The sequence below is a fragment of the Triticum aestivum genome, chromosome 7B (genome assembly GCF_018294505.1).
Source record: "Triticum aestivum cultivar Chinese Spring chromosome 7B, IWGSC CS RefSeq v2.1, whole genome shotgun sequence".
In the NCBI taxonomy this organism is placed as follows: domain Eukaryota; kingdom Viridiplantae; phylum Streptophyta; class Magnoliopsida; order Poales; family Poaceae; genus Triticum; species Triticum aestivum.
In genome coordinates, this window is record NC_057813.1 from 491,949,765 (window position 1) to 491,964,245 (window position 14,481).

At 45.7% G+C, this 14,481-nt stretch overlaps 1 protein-coding gene across 1 annotated transcript; it reads left to right on the forward strand.

Annotated features, from left to right (window-relative positions):
* Positions 1-9,594: 9,594 nt before the first annotated feature.
* Positions 9,595-13,582, forward strand: LOC123160290 (L-ascorbate oxidase). The gene is made up of 5 exons (XM_044578095.1): positions 9,595-9,975; positions 10,106-10,198; positions 10,376-10,588; positions 12,056-12,247; positions 12,379-13,582. The coding sequence occupies exons 1-5, from the start codon at positions 9,709-9,711 to the stop codon at positions 13,342-13,344; spliced, it is 1,731 nt and encodes a 576-aa protein (XP_044434030.1). The 5' UTR covers positions 9,595-9,708; the 3' UTR covers positions 13,345-13,582.
* Positions 13,583-14,481: the final 899 nt, after the last annotated feature.

A 14,481-nucleotide genomic window follows, 5' to 3' on the forward strand; every position in this document is an offset into this window, starting at 1 on the left:
GGGTGAAATGATGATACCATGCCAACTTTCAACCTTTTCAGAGTTCATTTGTAGTGTTTTTCAATTTAAGGGTCATTTAGCACAAAAAACTCAGTAAATGCATGAAAATACCAAATGAAGTCAGAAAGGGTTGAAAATTGATGATGTGGCTTTGAATGGTGCATTTTGAACACAAAAAAGTCTGGAGTTCAAATAAGTTCAAAAAAATGAAATCCCTTTGTAACAGATGAGTTTTCGTCCAAAACCCTGATACTTCGAAAGAGATTGTCCATTTTGTACACGAAGTGCATCCAGTTTTTGCCGTAACCCTCTAAACTTTTTATCACATGCTGTGGGTGAAATGATGATACCATGCCAACTTTTAACCTTTTCAGAGTTCATTTGTAGTGCTTTTCAATTTCAGGGTCATTTAGCTCAAAGCATGAACTAAGATCAAAAAGAATGAACTAAAAATAATCAATTAAAATATTATGTTATGATCAACTAAAACAAAACTATAATATTCTTCAATAGCAAAAAGAATCAACTAAAATGCTTTTATAAAACTCCAATAGCAAAAGGAATCAACTAAAAAGCTTTTATAAACCTCTAGTATTATTGAAACTAAAATTATATAAAATTTATGCAACTAAAATTATCAAAGTATTTTCTGTTCAAAACATTAAAAGCAAAAAAGAATTTCCATAAAGAATTTTTTTGTTAGAAACTTTAATAGCAAAAAGAATTATTATAAAGAAGTTTTTTGTTAGAAACTAAAATAAGAAAATTTGTTTTTGAATATAATGATAAAACACAGTAATATTAAATAGCAGGAAAAAGAATCACTCCCAAATCTATTTTTATAGTAAAGTTAATGACATACTAGTGATTCACACAAATTTCAAAGAATTCAAATTTAAACTATTCAAATTTGAAAACTAATGGCACTAACCGAAAGTTTATAATTTTTGTGACCTAAAAGCAAAAGGAATTTAAAAAATAAAGCAAAAAATAAAATAAATAATGCAAAAAGCAAAACAAAAAACTGAAGAAAAAAATGCCATCTACCGGGCCACCACGGCCTGAATACGACTGGAAACCCAACCATGGGCCAGGATTCAGGGCCGCAGAAGGCCTAGTAGGCCCAGAGGCAGATGCAGTGTGTTTAGGCCCGTAAGCCTGCATTCGATAGGAGCTCGGGAGGGCAGCGACAGGGGCTTATAAACTACGTCGAGCCCCTCTCAACTAGCGAGGTGGGACTAAACTTTTTGGCCGCGGGCAGCACAAGGCCTTTGGTCCTGGTTGGTAGCACCAACCGAGACGAAAGGTGTGCATTGGTACCGGTTCGTGGCACCAACCGGGACCAATGCCCACCTTTTGTCCCGGTTGGTGCCATCAACCGGGACCAAAGGGCCCTGTTTCCCGCCCTTTGGGCTGCTAAAAACTGACCTTTGGTCCTGGTTGGTGCCACGAACCGGGACCAAAGGGCCCTTTTTCCCGCCCTTTGGGCTGCTGAAAACTGACCTTTGGTCCTGGTTGGTGCCACGAACCAGGACCAAACGGCCCTGTTTCCCGCCCTTTGGGCTGCTGAAAACTGACCTTTGGTCCTGGTTGGTGCCATGAACCGGGACCAAAGGTGGTTGCTATATAAGTAGACACTTAGGAAATTTCCCCCATCTGCCATTCTTATCTTGATCGAACGCCGCCAGGTTGCTGCGTTGCTCCTCGTCGTCGTCGTCCCGCGCCCTTGCCCTGCCCCGACGCGCCGCCCCATGCCCCTGCCTCGTCGCCGTCGCCCTGTGCCCCTTGCCTTGACGTCGGCCGCCCCATGGCCCTGCCCCGAAGCCGCCCCGCGCCCTCGGCCTGCCCCGACCACGCCGCACCTCTCCTCCACATATGGTCCGGCCGACCTCCTCCTCTCTAATCTTTTTTTATATATATGATGATTTTTTTTCAGAGATGATATGTAGTGTATGATTATATGTATGTGTGTATATATGATTATATGTCCTGATTTTTCATAATTTTTTTGTTCATATATATGATGATTTTTTTGCATTTTTAGAAAAATTTATATATGTATGTATGTTCTCTGTGTATATGTTCATATATGCAAAAGTTACATTTTTAGAAAAGTTTTATCTATGTATGTTCTCTAATTTAGTGCATTTTAGGTTAGCTACATTTTTAGAAAAGTTTTATCTAGGAAGAAGGAAGAACGAAGAAAAATAAAAAGGAAAGGTTTTATATATGCAAAAGTTACATTTTTAGAAAAGTTTTATCTAGGAAGAAGGAAGAAGGAAGAATAAGAAAAAGAAGGAGAGGAAAAAGGGAAATAAGAAGAGGTAGAAGGAGAAGAAGAAGGAGAAGAAGAGGAGAGGAAGAAGAGGAGAAAAATAAGAAGAGGAAAAAGAAGAAGAAAATCATCACATATAATCATATATACACACATACATATAATCATACACTAATTAATATTCCTTGTTGTGATTAGCTAGCTAGGTCTATGTTTGCCACTAATATATCCATCTCTCATGTTTGTATATTAATTGCAATGCTGTAATACTTGCAGAAACTATGGATCAACAAAGAGACTTGGAAAAAGAACAGTTGTTGGGGGATATAATCTTCGGCGGAGGTGATGTCTTGTCGTTTCCCAATGACACCGATGGTCTCGAAGGAGAGGATGAAGCAGGCTCTGGTGATCGAACAATGGAGGAGGAAAGTCATGATCATGATGGCCCCGGCGACCGAATGCCAGTGGAAGAAGGAGACCGTGATGATGGCTCCGGTGACCGAACGGAGTCGGGATCAGCTGTTGCAAAGTCCGGCGAGGTATATATATTAATTAAGCCTGTGCTGGCTAGCTAATTGATGCATTAATTGTCTTGGTATGTACATATATTAACTCTTCTTTCTTCTTTTATAGCCCTCCGTATCGAGCCAAACTTTGGTAACGAGACGAGGCCCGATGAAAAGGTTGCGCCCGGATGAAAGCTTCACGATCACAGCAATCGCGAACAATGGCCAACCGATTGAACCCACGCGGACCAAGGATGCATTTTCTGCTCAGTGCGGAGCTATTGTTAGGGACAACATCCCGATCAGCATCCAGCCATGGAATAAGCCTAAGAAAGAAGACCCTCAAGTTTCTTATGTCACAGATAGAGAGAAAGATGATCTTTGGACCCCGGTGAAGGCAAATTTCACCCTACCGCTAGAGGAGGATCCGAATAAGCCAATTATAGAGCCACTGGTCAAGTCGTATGCTCTTAAGAAGATGGCGAGCTATTCAGGAGGTGGAAGAAAGAGTTGAAATGAACGTTTGTCGACAAAGGGAAGACTCCATAATTCATCGGCCGATTTGAGAAGATAAGATATCACTGGCCCGCATTTGTAGCCTACAAGACATCGGACAAGAGTAAGAAAATGTCAGAGATAAACAAGATAAATGTTGCAAAGAAGCAGTGGCACAATCGCACGGGGTGAGGTACCTCAAAGCTCGGCCATTGTGGGACAAAGCTGAGCAAGACTGATTCCTAAAGGGGTCGAACCAGAGACATTGAACTAGCCAGACTGTTCAAGGACTTGGTTCTTTGGGGTTGGGCGAACTTTGGACCCCTGAAACAGGGAAGTGTCGTTGGACGAACGAGCAACTTGCAACACCCATCAAAAAGCTGACTGAGGCCCTCGGGAATCCTGAGCACCCTGGACGAACACGAGGCACGCCAGGCTCTGTTGTGTGGAAGATTGGGTCTCCCGACGCAGACGATTACAAAACCCGGTAGAGGAAGAGGAAACAGGAGCTGAGCGATATACAGAAAGCTAGAGGAACGAGTTGAGAGCCAGCGAGCTGCCGACCAACCATCGGCATGAAGCTACCCTAGAAGCTACCCCGCGATCTCAGCAGAGAAGTAGCATGGCTTCCACGGAGCTCATTCAGTAGCCTGACTTCACGGCTCCTAGCTACCCCGTGGAAGCTATCACGGAGGCTCAACATTGCCAGCTTATGACAAAATGGCAAAACATCACCTTGAAGGCGGATGTCGGCACTATTCCACCTCCTCAACCCGATGGAACTTTTCACTGATGTCCGATTCCATAGAGCTATGTTGTTGTGGTGGCGGATGAAGTAATGGAGGGATTTGAGGAGCTCGAGCTTGACCACCCTATAGGTGAAGGGGAGATTCAGCTGGGTCTTGCTCTGAAGACTCCATGTCTATGGGGAAGGAGTACATCAAGCTTCCAAACTGGACACCTCCGCCTCCTCCTCCTCCGGCGAGTCAGGGCACTCCACCTCCTCCTCCGCCTCCTTCTTCGGCGAGTGATCGGGGCTCTTCGCCTCCTCCAGCGCGTGACGGCACTCCGACTCCTTCTTCGCCTCCTTCGACGAGCACTCCGCCTCCTCCGGCGCGTGAGGGCACTACGGCTCCTCCTCCGCCTCCTCTGGCGCGTTGGAGTACTCCGCCTCCTTTGGTGCATCAGCCGACTCCGCCACGTCAGCAACGGCGGAAGAGAGAGGCTGCCACTTCGGTGGCTAGTAGTAGTACAAGAAGAGGAGGGAAGCAGTTCAAATACAGTCCATCTCTCAAGGCTCCGGAAAACTTACCTTATGAGAGGACAAACAAGGAAAACGAGGACATCTGTCGTGCCCAGGGACTTTTTTGCACGGAAACCTCTACCTCCGAAGGAAACGGTAGATCCGGTGAAAGTGAAGCGGACTATCGATGCCCTAAAGCAACCACCATCGCCTCCGCCGAATTCCAACTATGTGCGCCCTATTAAAAAGGCATATAAGGAAACGGAGCGGTCGGGAAGTACTTGCATTGATGCAAGGTTAGCAGAACGAAGAAGTGGGAAAAAAATTCCCCAGCTCGGCGAACAGGCAAAGCAAACGTGCCCCCCGCTCAAGGTGTCTAGCGATATCATCGCTAATCATCCGGGGATGGTGCTTGGTACCAATCTTGGTGATTACCTGCCCGATGATGTACCCATTGAAATAATGGAGGTGGACGAATTCAGATACGAGTATGGGCAGCCTCTCGTCAAACCTGATCATCCTCGTCTAAAAACGATGATGCGAAGACTCCATGAATGGTACACGCAAAGATGCAGGCAGTCTGGGAGGCATACTTTGACAATGAGAATTAAAGAGGAGCACGACCTCATTGGAATGGATATTTTGAATATTGAATTTGATGAATTATTCCAGTTATACAATCAAAAGGCCCTCGACAAAACACTCGTGACTTGCTACTGTCTGTAAGTACTACTTCTGTAATGAAGTCTCTATATATAGCTCAGCTCTTTTATTGCATGTATATATAATTATCCTCACTATTATGCACGTTGAATATCGTCGAATGTAGAAAAGCAGATATATATACATTGGATTCATTAACCCAAATATCATACATGATTGGACGGTCAAACACAATGTCAAAGAGACCGAGGACATGCTACAATTGTTGCTTAAAAATCAAAACAAAGGTAAAATACACTTTCCTTACAACTTCAAGTGAGTGTTACTGTCTTGTGCATATTCGGTTTCCCTTACTTGAGGTTAATTATAGTAATGTAATTAATGAGTTATGCATGCATGCACAGCTTTCACTTTATTTTGCTAGAGATTAAGCTTGAAACTGGAATAGTAACTGTCTTAGACTCGACAATAAAAAGTCCCCAGGAGTATGCGAACATGACTGATATGCTCCAGAAGTAAGTTAAATTGATCATTATCGCACCATATCGGCAACTTTGTTCATTTCCTGATATCAAGTAATTATTCTCTTTGTCTGGCAGGGTTTGGAAACAGTTCACCGCATTTGTTCCGGCACTGTCGAAGGAGCTATGATTTACACACCCGAAAGTAAGTACTACTAGCTAGTTCCGCGCATCTCCCATTGATTTTAGCTAGTTTCATCAAAACCGTTAAGCATGCTTGATTATCAGTTTGATTGAAATCTATTTCTCGTAAAGTGCTTGTGGCAGGAAGCCGGGAATGATTTTTGTGGATACTACGTTGCGAGTTCATTTACAACTCGATGAAATATAAACGGGGCTACTCTAAAGAATATTTTAATGTACGTAAACAAAAAAATTCACAATTTTATTTTATTACCATCATTTGTGTTGAGTTTCATTCATATACATGTATTGACCGACTTCTTTAAATTAGATGTGGGAGATGCAGGGTGAACTCCTACCACATGAACGCATACGAGCAATTCAAGAGGAATTGGCGGGATTCTTTCTTAACCACGTCATAAATAAAGACGGGGAATACCATGTGGAAGTTCAAATAGACCTTAGATGTTAGGTTTTGTAAGAGATCTTATATTGTATATATGTATCTACTAGTGTCGAACAGATATACGGAACTTGTTGTTCGACCAATCTCGCGGAGAAAGAGAGGTCAATCACTTCTCTCTATATGTTCATGACGATCTTGTGTACTTAATGGTTCCTTCATTTGCTTACTAGCTAGTGTGTCGAGTTCTCTCTATACGTATGGTAGCTAGCGTCGACCAAGCACGGAGATAAGAGAGGTCACTTCTCTCTATTAGCTAGCTAACACAATATATGAAACCCCTAAATTAACCCTCCAAAAACCCCTAACACCCCCCCCCCTCAAAAAAACAAAAACCCAGCTCCTGAGCTGCTGACGCGTGGATGCCATTTGGTCCCGGTTGGTATTACCAACCGGGACTAAAGGCCCTCCTGCCTGGGCTCGCCGCAGCGGACACGTGGAGCACCATCTGTCCCAGTTCGTAAGAGAACCGGGACTAAAGGTGTTGGGCTTTAGTCCCGGTTCCAGAACCGGGGCTAATGGGCCTCTAGAACCGGGGCAAATGGCCCATTTTCTACTAGTGTTGTGTTGGATGATGATTATGATGACATAATTTGATGAGACTATTTGTATGTGTATGCTATGATTACATTTGTATGTGTATGATATGCTAGAGATTATTGTATAAAGTCTGTTCAAATACAAAAAAACAGAAACTAATAAAACTAGCAATAGCGAGGGGAATAAAGTTAGCAGCAGCGTGCTCTTACAGTAGCGCGGCTTACTTCAAAGCGCTGCAGCTATTAGCAGTAGCGCGTTCCTGTAAAGCTTGCTACTGCCATCCATGTATAGCAGTAGCGCGGTAGACACGCGCTACTGCTACAAGTTAGCTGTAGCACCGTATCAGTAGCGCGGGAGCCCGCGCTACTGATACACCTAATACCCGCGCTACTGCTAGGCTTTTTCCTAATAGTGTATGGCTCTCCGTCGAGTCCAGCGATCGTTAATGGTGACGATGGCAGTTGCAGGATTAACTAAGGATTCCTTTGTAAAAAAATTGAGGGTACTACAGAGGCAAAGCCAGCCTAGGCACATTTATTAATTTTAAAGTTTAACAGAGAATATTTACAGAGGGTGAGGATGGGAGAAGGTAAAAACATAAAAAAAAAACTATGTTTCATCTAGTCGGGACAACATGATTCCCAAGTCAATCAGAATTTGTTTGTGATCTTCATTTGCACATCTATTAGCCCAAAGAAATAAGTCTTGCGCTGCCCGCCCAAGATCGAAACCCAAGGACTTGACTTCTTTTTTTGGAGTGGTTTTCTGCAAACTTCTGCGGACACATGTTTTCTCTCTACCCTTCTGATCGGTTCCACGTGCATGCTTTGTATTCTTCTTATTTGTGATTAATGATACGCATGGTTACATAAAAATAATAATTCTCACGTGAGCAATATTTGAGAAACCTGTGTTTTTTTAAAAACGAGAACGAGAGGCTCTGGAAATCGATCCCACGAAATCTAGCCACTGTCTAAATTGCGCCTCCACTGAGTGTTGTTTAACCCACGCTTCCATCACTGGGCTATCACCTAGTCCTCATTATTGGATTCATCAACAATCCTCAAAGTGTGAAGCGAATGAAGAAATAATACTGCTCATTCAGTAGGTGAAGAAAACTGGCGATGCCTTGCGTGCATTCTACTTGATTCCGTGACAAAATATGGTCAAAGCCAGACAAAAGGGGGGTCCCTGCCATCGTTATCATGCCATGCGGATTTGCACTTTTTGCAACTGAGATCCTTTGCTTTTGTTTGGATCGTAATTTACCCCGAACGCCGGCAGTGATTATGAGCAAGATCATAATGATGGTTTTCACTTGAGGTAAAGCAACAGAATACTATGTTTACATTGCGCATGAAGAAAAAATGATTTGAGCTTCAGAAACAGAGCACCATGAATTAAGATTGAAGAACAATTGATGTTGTGAGGGCTATCTATCCGGTGCAAGTTTGTGTTGTCGACCAAGCTACGCCTTTTCTAGTTATTCAGCAATGTGACACCTTCATATTTTCTATTTAGAATACCAATCAATATGTATGCAAATCTTTATATTTAATGTGTAAAAGGACGTCATTCCCAGTCATCTATACTTCTATATCTATATCTATACTTACATATCTTTATTTATATATCTATATCTACATCCATACAGATATCTATATTTATAGATATGCTTCCACATCTATATCTATATACTAATATTAAAAGAGCGAGTTGTGGATATCCAACAAATCTTGCCCATTCTTTAGCACTAAGCACATTTATCACGAAACATGTTTATCATCCTTCTCTAATTAATATCATGCCTAATAAAAATGTCTGCGTTAACCAAGTAACTGTATCATACCTAACATTAATGTGTAATTTATATGTTGTCTAATGTTACCTAAAACCTGGAATGGAGGGAGTATTAACATGCAATTTATATCTTGTCTAATGTTAAGACCTGGATTGCACGTACATAGTTACAAGTTACAGGAAGTTAACATCTTTTAGCAGGTATTGTGTCCAGAAAAGTAGTCGACAGAAGGATGGTTTGTACTGTGCGAATGAGAGAACTCAAAAGGGCAAATAATCCTCCGTGTCAAACACATGGACAGTGACTAAAGGCAAATAATCGTCGGTGTACACATTAACAATTCTAAAGCTATGCACACATATTATTATATAGTTCCTTTTTGCAAAACACAAAACCATGTGGATGAACTCTGCATCTTTCCTACCAGCTTAAGCAAAAGAAAGGGGAGAAAATCCTTTGCAAAAAATGCACGCTAGCTACCAAGAACATATGCATTTAGGCATGTGAACAACCATCGGAGGGTGTGAGGCAGCAGTGGACGCGCTTTTGTCTGGCCACTGCATAAAACCACTTGTGTAGACACACAGAAAGAGGCGACCAGATTTCTAGTAATATGAACTGGCAAAAGCAACACAAAATGATGCCAGTATGAACCTTCTTTATTCGCTGGCCAGAAAGATGCAGTGGAAAATCAAGAAAGTCAAGCCATTTCAAGCCCTTGGGCAAGGCTGCAAGCCTGTAGGAAACGGCCTATTTTCCGCAGGTGCTCCTCCACAAACATGCCACTGTCCCCAAGCCCAACCTAACCCCACTGAGCTGATCCACTTTTAGTTTATTTATATATTTTTCTATCAGAAAAAACAAGGAGAATAATGGCAATAAAATAGTTCATTAAACAGCATCATTTGTTGTGGCTTTTGAGAGGGCCTTTTTGCCAGTATAAAACTAGCACGCACCCTCACCGGCTTCAGCAGGCTTCAGTGTCGACTGTCGAGTCTCTTCCCATCCGCTTTGCCTTGGAAGAAATTGTTTGAACCTTTCCTCCACTTACTAGCCTTTCTTCCTCCCCGTTGCTGCCATGAGGGCTCTCTTTGCATGGTGCGCCCTCCTCTTGGCGTGCGCCGGCGTGATGCATTGCACGGAGGCGGCCAAGGCCAGGCACCTCAAGTGGGAGGTGAGCCACATGTTCTGGTCGCCGGACTGCGAGGAGAAGGTGCTCATCGGCATCAACGGCCAGTTCCCCGGCCCCACCATCCGGGCCAAGGCCGGCGACACCATCGTCGTCGAGCTCAAGAACGGGCTGCACACCGAGGGCGTCGTCATCCACTGGCACGGCGTCAGACAGGTAATTAATTAACCACAGCATGAGCACACCGTCATTGCTTTGTCTCTTTCCCGTTACATGTCGCTAGGAGATTTTGTTCTTTTGCTGATCTTTATGTTTTCCTAACATTTCATGGACAAAATCATGGCAGATTGGAACGCCATGGGCGGATGGCACGGCCGCCATCTCCCAGTGCGCCATCAACCCGGAGGAAACCTTCACTTATCGATTCGTCGTCGACAAGGTACCTCCACTGTTCAAACGATCAAACCTCCTAGTGGCACACATCATAGCTGGTGCCGAAAAGCTGAAATTAATCGCAACATTAGTGCCAAAATTGCTGCAAAACTTCCTCATTTCCCCCTTCTTTTTAGCTTGACTTGTGAGTTGTGACTGACCCATGGTTGGTTCATGGCTGCAGCCGGGGACATACTTCTACCATGGCCACTACGGCATGCAGAGGGCAGCGGGGCTGTACGGCTCCCTGATTGTGGATGTGGCGGATGGGGAGGAGGAGCCGTTCAAGTATGACGGCGAGCTGAACCTGCTCCTCAGCGACTGGTACCACGATAGCATCTACAACCAGATGGTTGGCCTCTCCTCCAGCCCCATGAGATGGATCGGCGAGCCCCAGGTAACCGTTAAAACCACACTGATGTTCTTGCTATATCTCTAGGAGTAGTATATGATGTTTCAGCAAGATGCAGTTTCATGGTGGACAAAAGGTATCTTGATTGGTTGGATTTACAGTCAGGACAGTCCAAAATGCACTCTTTCAAGTAAAAAATTTAAAACACAAAAAAGACAAATGGCACTGGGAGTTTGGAGCCCGTCCATCCGATTTAGATGATCTTGGACAGAGCAATTGGCTTGTCCTCTTCTGGAAATTTAAAATGCAAGTGCACTAGAAAGTTTCAGCTAACTGGTGAATTGGGCGATTTAGATGATCACGGACAGAGCAATTTAAAATTTCAAAATGCAATTGTTGGTGCAGCATACCAACAATTGAATATCAGTTTGTTACGAAAATACTTGCTCTTGTGAGCTGAATAGCAATTTAGGATAAAAATCCTGGATTGCTAGGCCAGTCACTAAAGCTAAGCAAAGCATGGCCTCGAAGATCCCAGCTGATGGTGATAAACTGATGATGCACACACTCAGCTTTCTCATCAGGACCAGAAAGCTTACATGCCTCCAGGGCCAACTGTGGTGATGAGAAAGGCAAAAGAAATGGAACCCACCCTATTGGGCTTCCTAGAAAGAAGCACTCCCACTTCAAAAAAAAAAAGAAGACACACACCATGTATAGGACACTTTGTAGGCTCAAGACCAGTATTATATGTGTGCTAATGCCTAAAGTGTCAGAACAGATCATGTTCATATGCAGCACAGCACAGGCATGGATGCACACACACACATTACAAATTTTCTGAAGACAAGGTTGGGGGGTGTCACAAGGCCACATGATTTTCAGAGGGGACACTTGTGGTCATGTGCCACCAAAAAGCATCCATGCAAGGACCTTTTCTCTCTTGATCTTGGAAACATCTGCCTGCCTGGGGAGATGCATGATGCAGAGCAGAGGTGATGGGGTGGTATTTTTTTTTGAAAAAAGTTACAGAGGGTACAGTGACCCTAGGTGGCACTCCTACATTATTGTGTGGGGAGCTTTGGCTTGGCCATTGGGTGGTCAGGGAAAGGGTCAAGCCAACATGAGTGCATCCCACACTGACAGTGGTACATTTTTTTTCTTGTGCGCACAAAGCACATGTGTGCATGTGTTGTGGAAGGCAATCCAACAAGAACAGTGATGTGTATTGGTTTTTTGGGGGTTTGTCAGTGCTACATCCACTGCATTGCACTGTATGAAAATCGATCTGTTGATTTAACACAACCACAACCAAAAGATAAGTGAGAGTGTTCACTAGTAATGGGCAATGGCGCATCATGATAATTTGAATAATTCGGGCGACACTCTGCCATGATAGATGTTGTTTTTCTTCTTGCAGACTTTCATGTCACATCATGTCGAGAATGACGGAGATTCTGCCTGAATTTTTGGAACTAACGACACGCACTGTGTTTCCTTGTGGTTGTGCAGTCGTTGCTGATCAACGGTAGGGGGCAGTTCAACTGCTCGCTCGCGGCGGCGCACACGCCGGGCACCAAGCAGTGCACCGCCGGCGGCAACAGGCATTGTGCACCGGTGATCCTCCCCGTCGAGCCGAACAAAACCTACAGGCTCCGGATCGCCAGCACCACGTCCCTGGCTTCCCTCAACCTCGCGATCGGGGTAAGCAAATCCGAGACAGATTGATTCCCCGATAATAAAACAGTATAAACTGTGCAGCGCGCAGAATCCTGAAAGCTATGTCGGATGCTTGCGACATTGTTTAATCCAGTGAGTTTTTTTTTATTGTTCAGAATCACAAGCTGACGGTGGTGGAGGCCGACGGCAACTACGTGGAGCCGTTCGTGGTGGACGACATGGACATCTACTCCGGCGACAGCTACTCTGTCCTGCTCACCACCGACCAGGACCCGTCGTCCAACTACTGGGTCAGCATCGGCGTGCGCGGCCGGACGCCCAAGACGGCGCCGGCACTGGCCCTGCTCAACTACCGCCCCAACCGCGGGTTCAAGCTGCCGGCCATCGCGCCGCCGGTCACCCCGTTGTGGAACGACACCGCGCACAGCAAGGCGTTCACGACCCATATCAAAGCCCGCGCCGGCACGCCCCCGCCGCCGGCGACGTCGGACCGCCGCATCGAGCTGCTCAACACGCAGAACAAGCTGGACGGGCACATCAAGTGGTCCATCAACAATGTGTCCATGGTGCTCCCGGCGACGCCGTACCTGGGCTCCCTGAAGCTGGGGCTCAAGACGGCACTGACCGCCGCGCGGCCGGCGGATACGTTCGGGCGCGCCTACGACGTGACGCGGCCGCCGCACAACCCCAACACGACGACGGGGGACAACGTGTACGTGCTCCGCTACAACACCACGGTGGACGTGGTGCTCCAGAACGCCAACGCGCTGCAGCACAACGTCAGCGAGGTGCACCCGTGGCACCTGCACGGGCACGACTTCTGGGTGCTGGGTTACGGCGAGGGCGCGTACAGGGGCGACGCCGCCGACGCGGCGAGGCTGAACCTGGTGAACCCGCCGCTGCGGAACACGGCGGTGATCTTCCCGTACGGGTGGACGGCGCTGCGGTTCGTGGCGGACAACCCGGGGGTGTGGGCGTTCCACTGCCACATCGAGCCGCACCTCCACATGGGCATGGGGGTCATCTTCGCCGAGGCCATCGACCGCGTCGGGAAGGTGCCCAAGGAGGCCGTCTCCTGCGGCGCCACGGCCACCGCGCTGATGAACGGCGACCACCTCTGAACGTGAATCAGCCGTGAGCCCTTTATGAGAGCCTGGTTATGGCCTCTCCGACTCCATCTTGTGCGATTGAAGCTTGGTTACTGATGATTAGCTAGGGTTCTTCAATTTTTCCCTTTTCTTAAGGGTCCCATTTTCCCTTCTTTGCTGTATTATTAGGGAGTGAGATTGTATTTGTTAAGTGCTTATGGTTTGTTGGAATCATGGATTGGAATGCAAACAATGGTTTGCTCGGCATTAATGTGCTCTCCAAGGTTCAATCTTAAGAATTCAAGCTCGGCCTATGCGGTCACGTTTGCAGGTTCACGAGAGGGTGTCACGACTGAGGAACTCCAAACCGGACACACCGTATCGCCGCTGACACAATGAGAAGCCCGCCATCCAAAACTATCTCATAAATGTCTGCTCATACAACTAATTTGAAATTCAAATCATAGCGCGTGGGATCATGTTAGCCACCGATCACAATCAAAAAGAGTATTTATAGTTTTAACATGCCCGATCACAAAAAAATATCAATCCGGCACTCCGTGCAAAAAATTGGATTTTCCGCCCTGCTGGACCGGCAATACAAGCCTACACGTTCAATCTGCCGTCGCCGCCGTCTTGGCCTTCTCCTTGTCCGGCGCCTCCAACTGATGCTTCTGCGTTTCAACATATTGAAACAGATGGCTTGCACGATCATCATGGCGTCGTCAACTACATCCTCCATCTTCAAGATCAACATCTTCGCGTCCTCCGAAGCAGCTACGATCTTAATCTCCTTCTTTTCGAGCATGGTCTTTCTATCTTCGAGTTTCAGCTTCTTCTCGGTCGCGGCCATCAACATGTTAAACCTCTCGGCCTTTTTTTCCTCCTTGATGTTAGAGCGCTTGACGTATGCCTCCTTCGCCAAGATGTCCTTGAAGCTCTCCGTCATCTTGGCCGTCGCCCCTTCTCGCATTGCTTTCTCGTCGTCCCACTTCTTTCACCGAAACCATCCTCTAACCTTCTTGGGCGGTTCTTTTGTTGGGTCGGTTAGACCATTGGTTTGTTTCTCGGTTTCATGGGCGACGGTCTTGGCAATGAATTGATTTCACTTGGATTCTCCATTCAACTTCAACCAACAATGCATGACGGTGAATCTTTTCTTCTCCAACT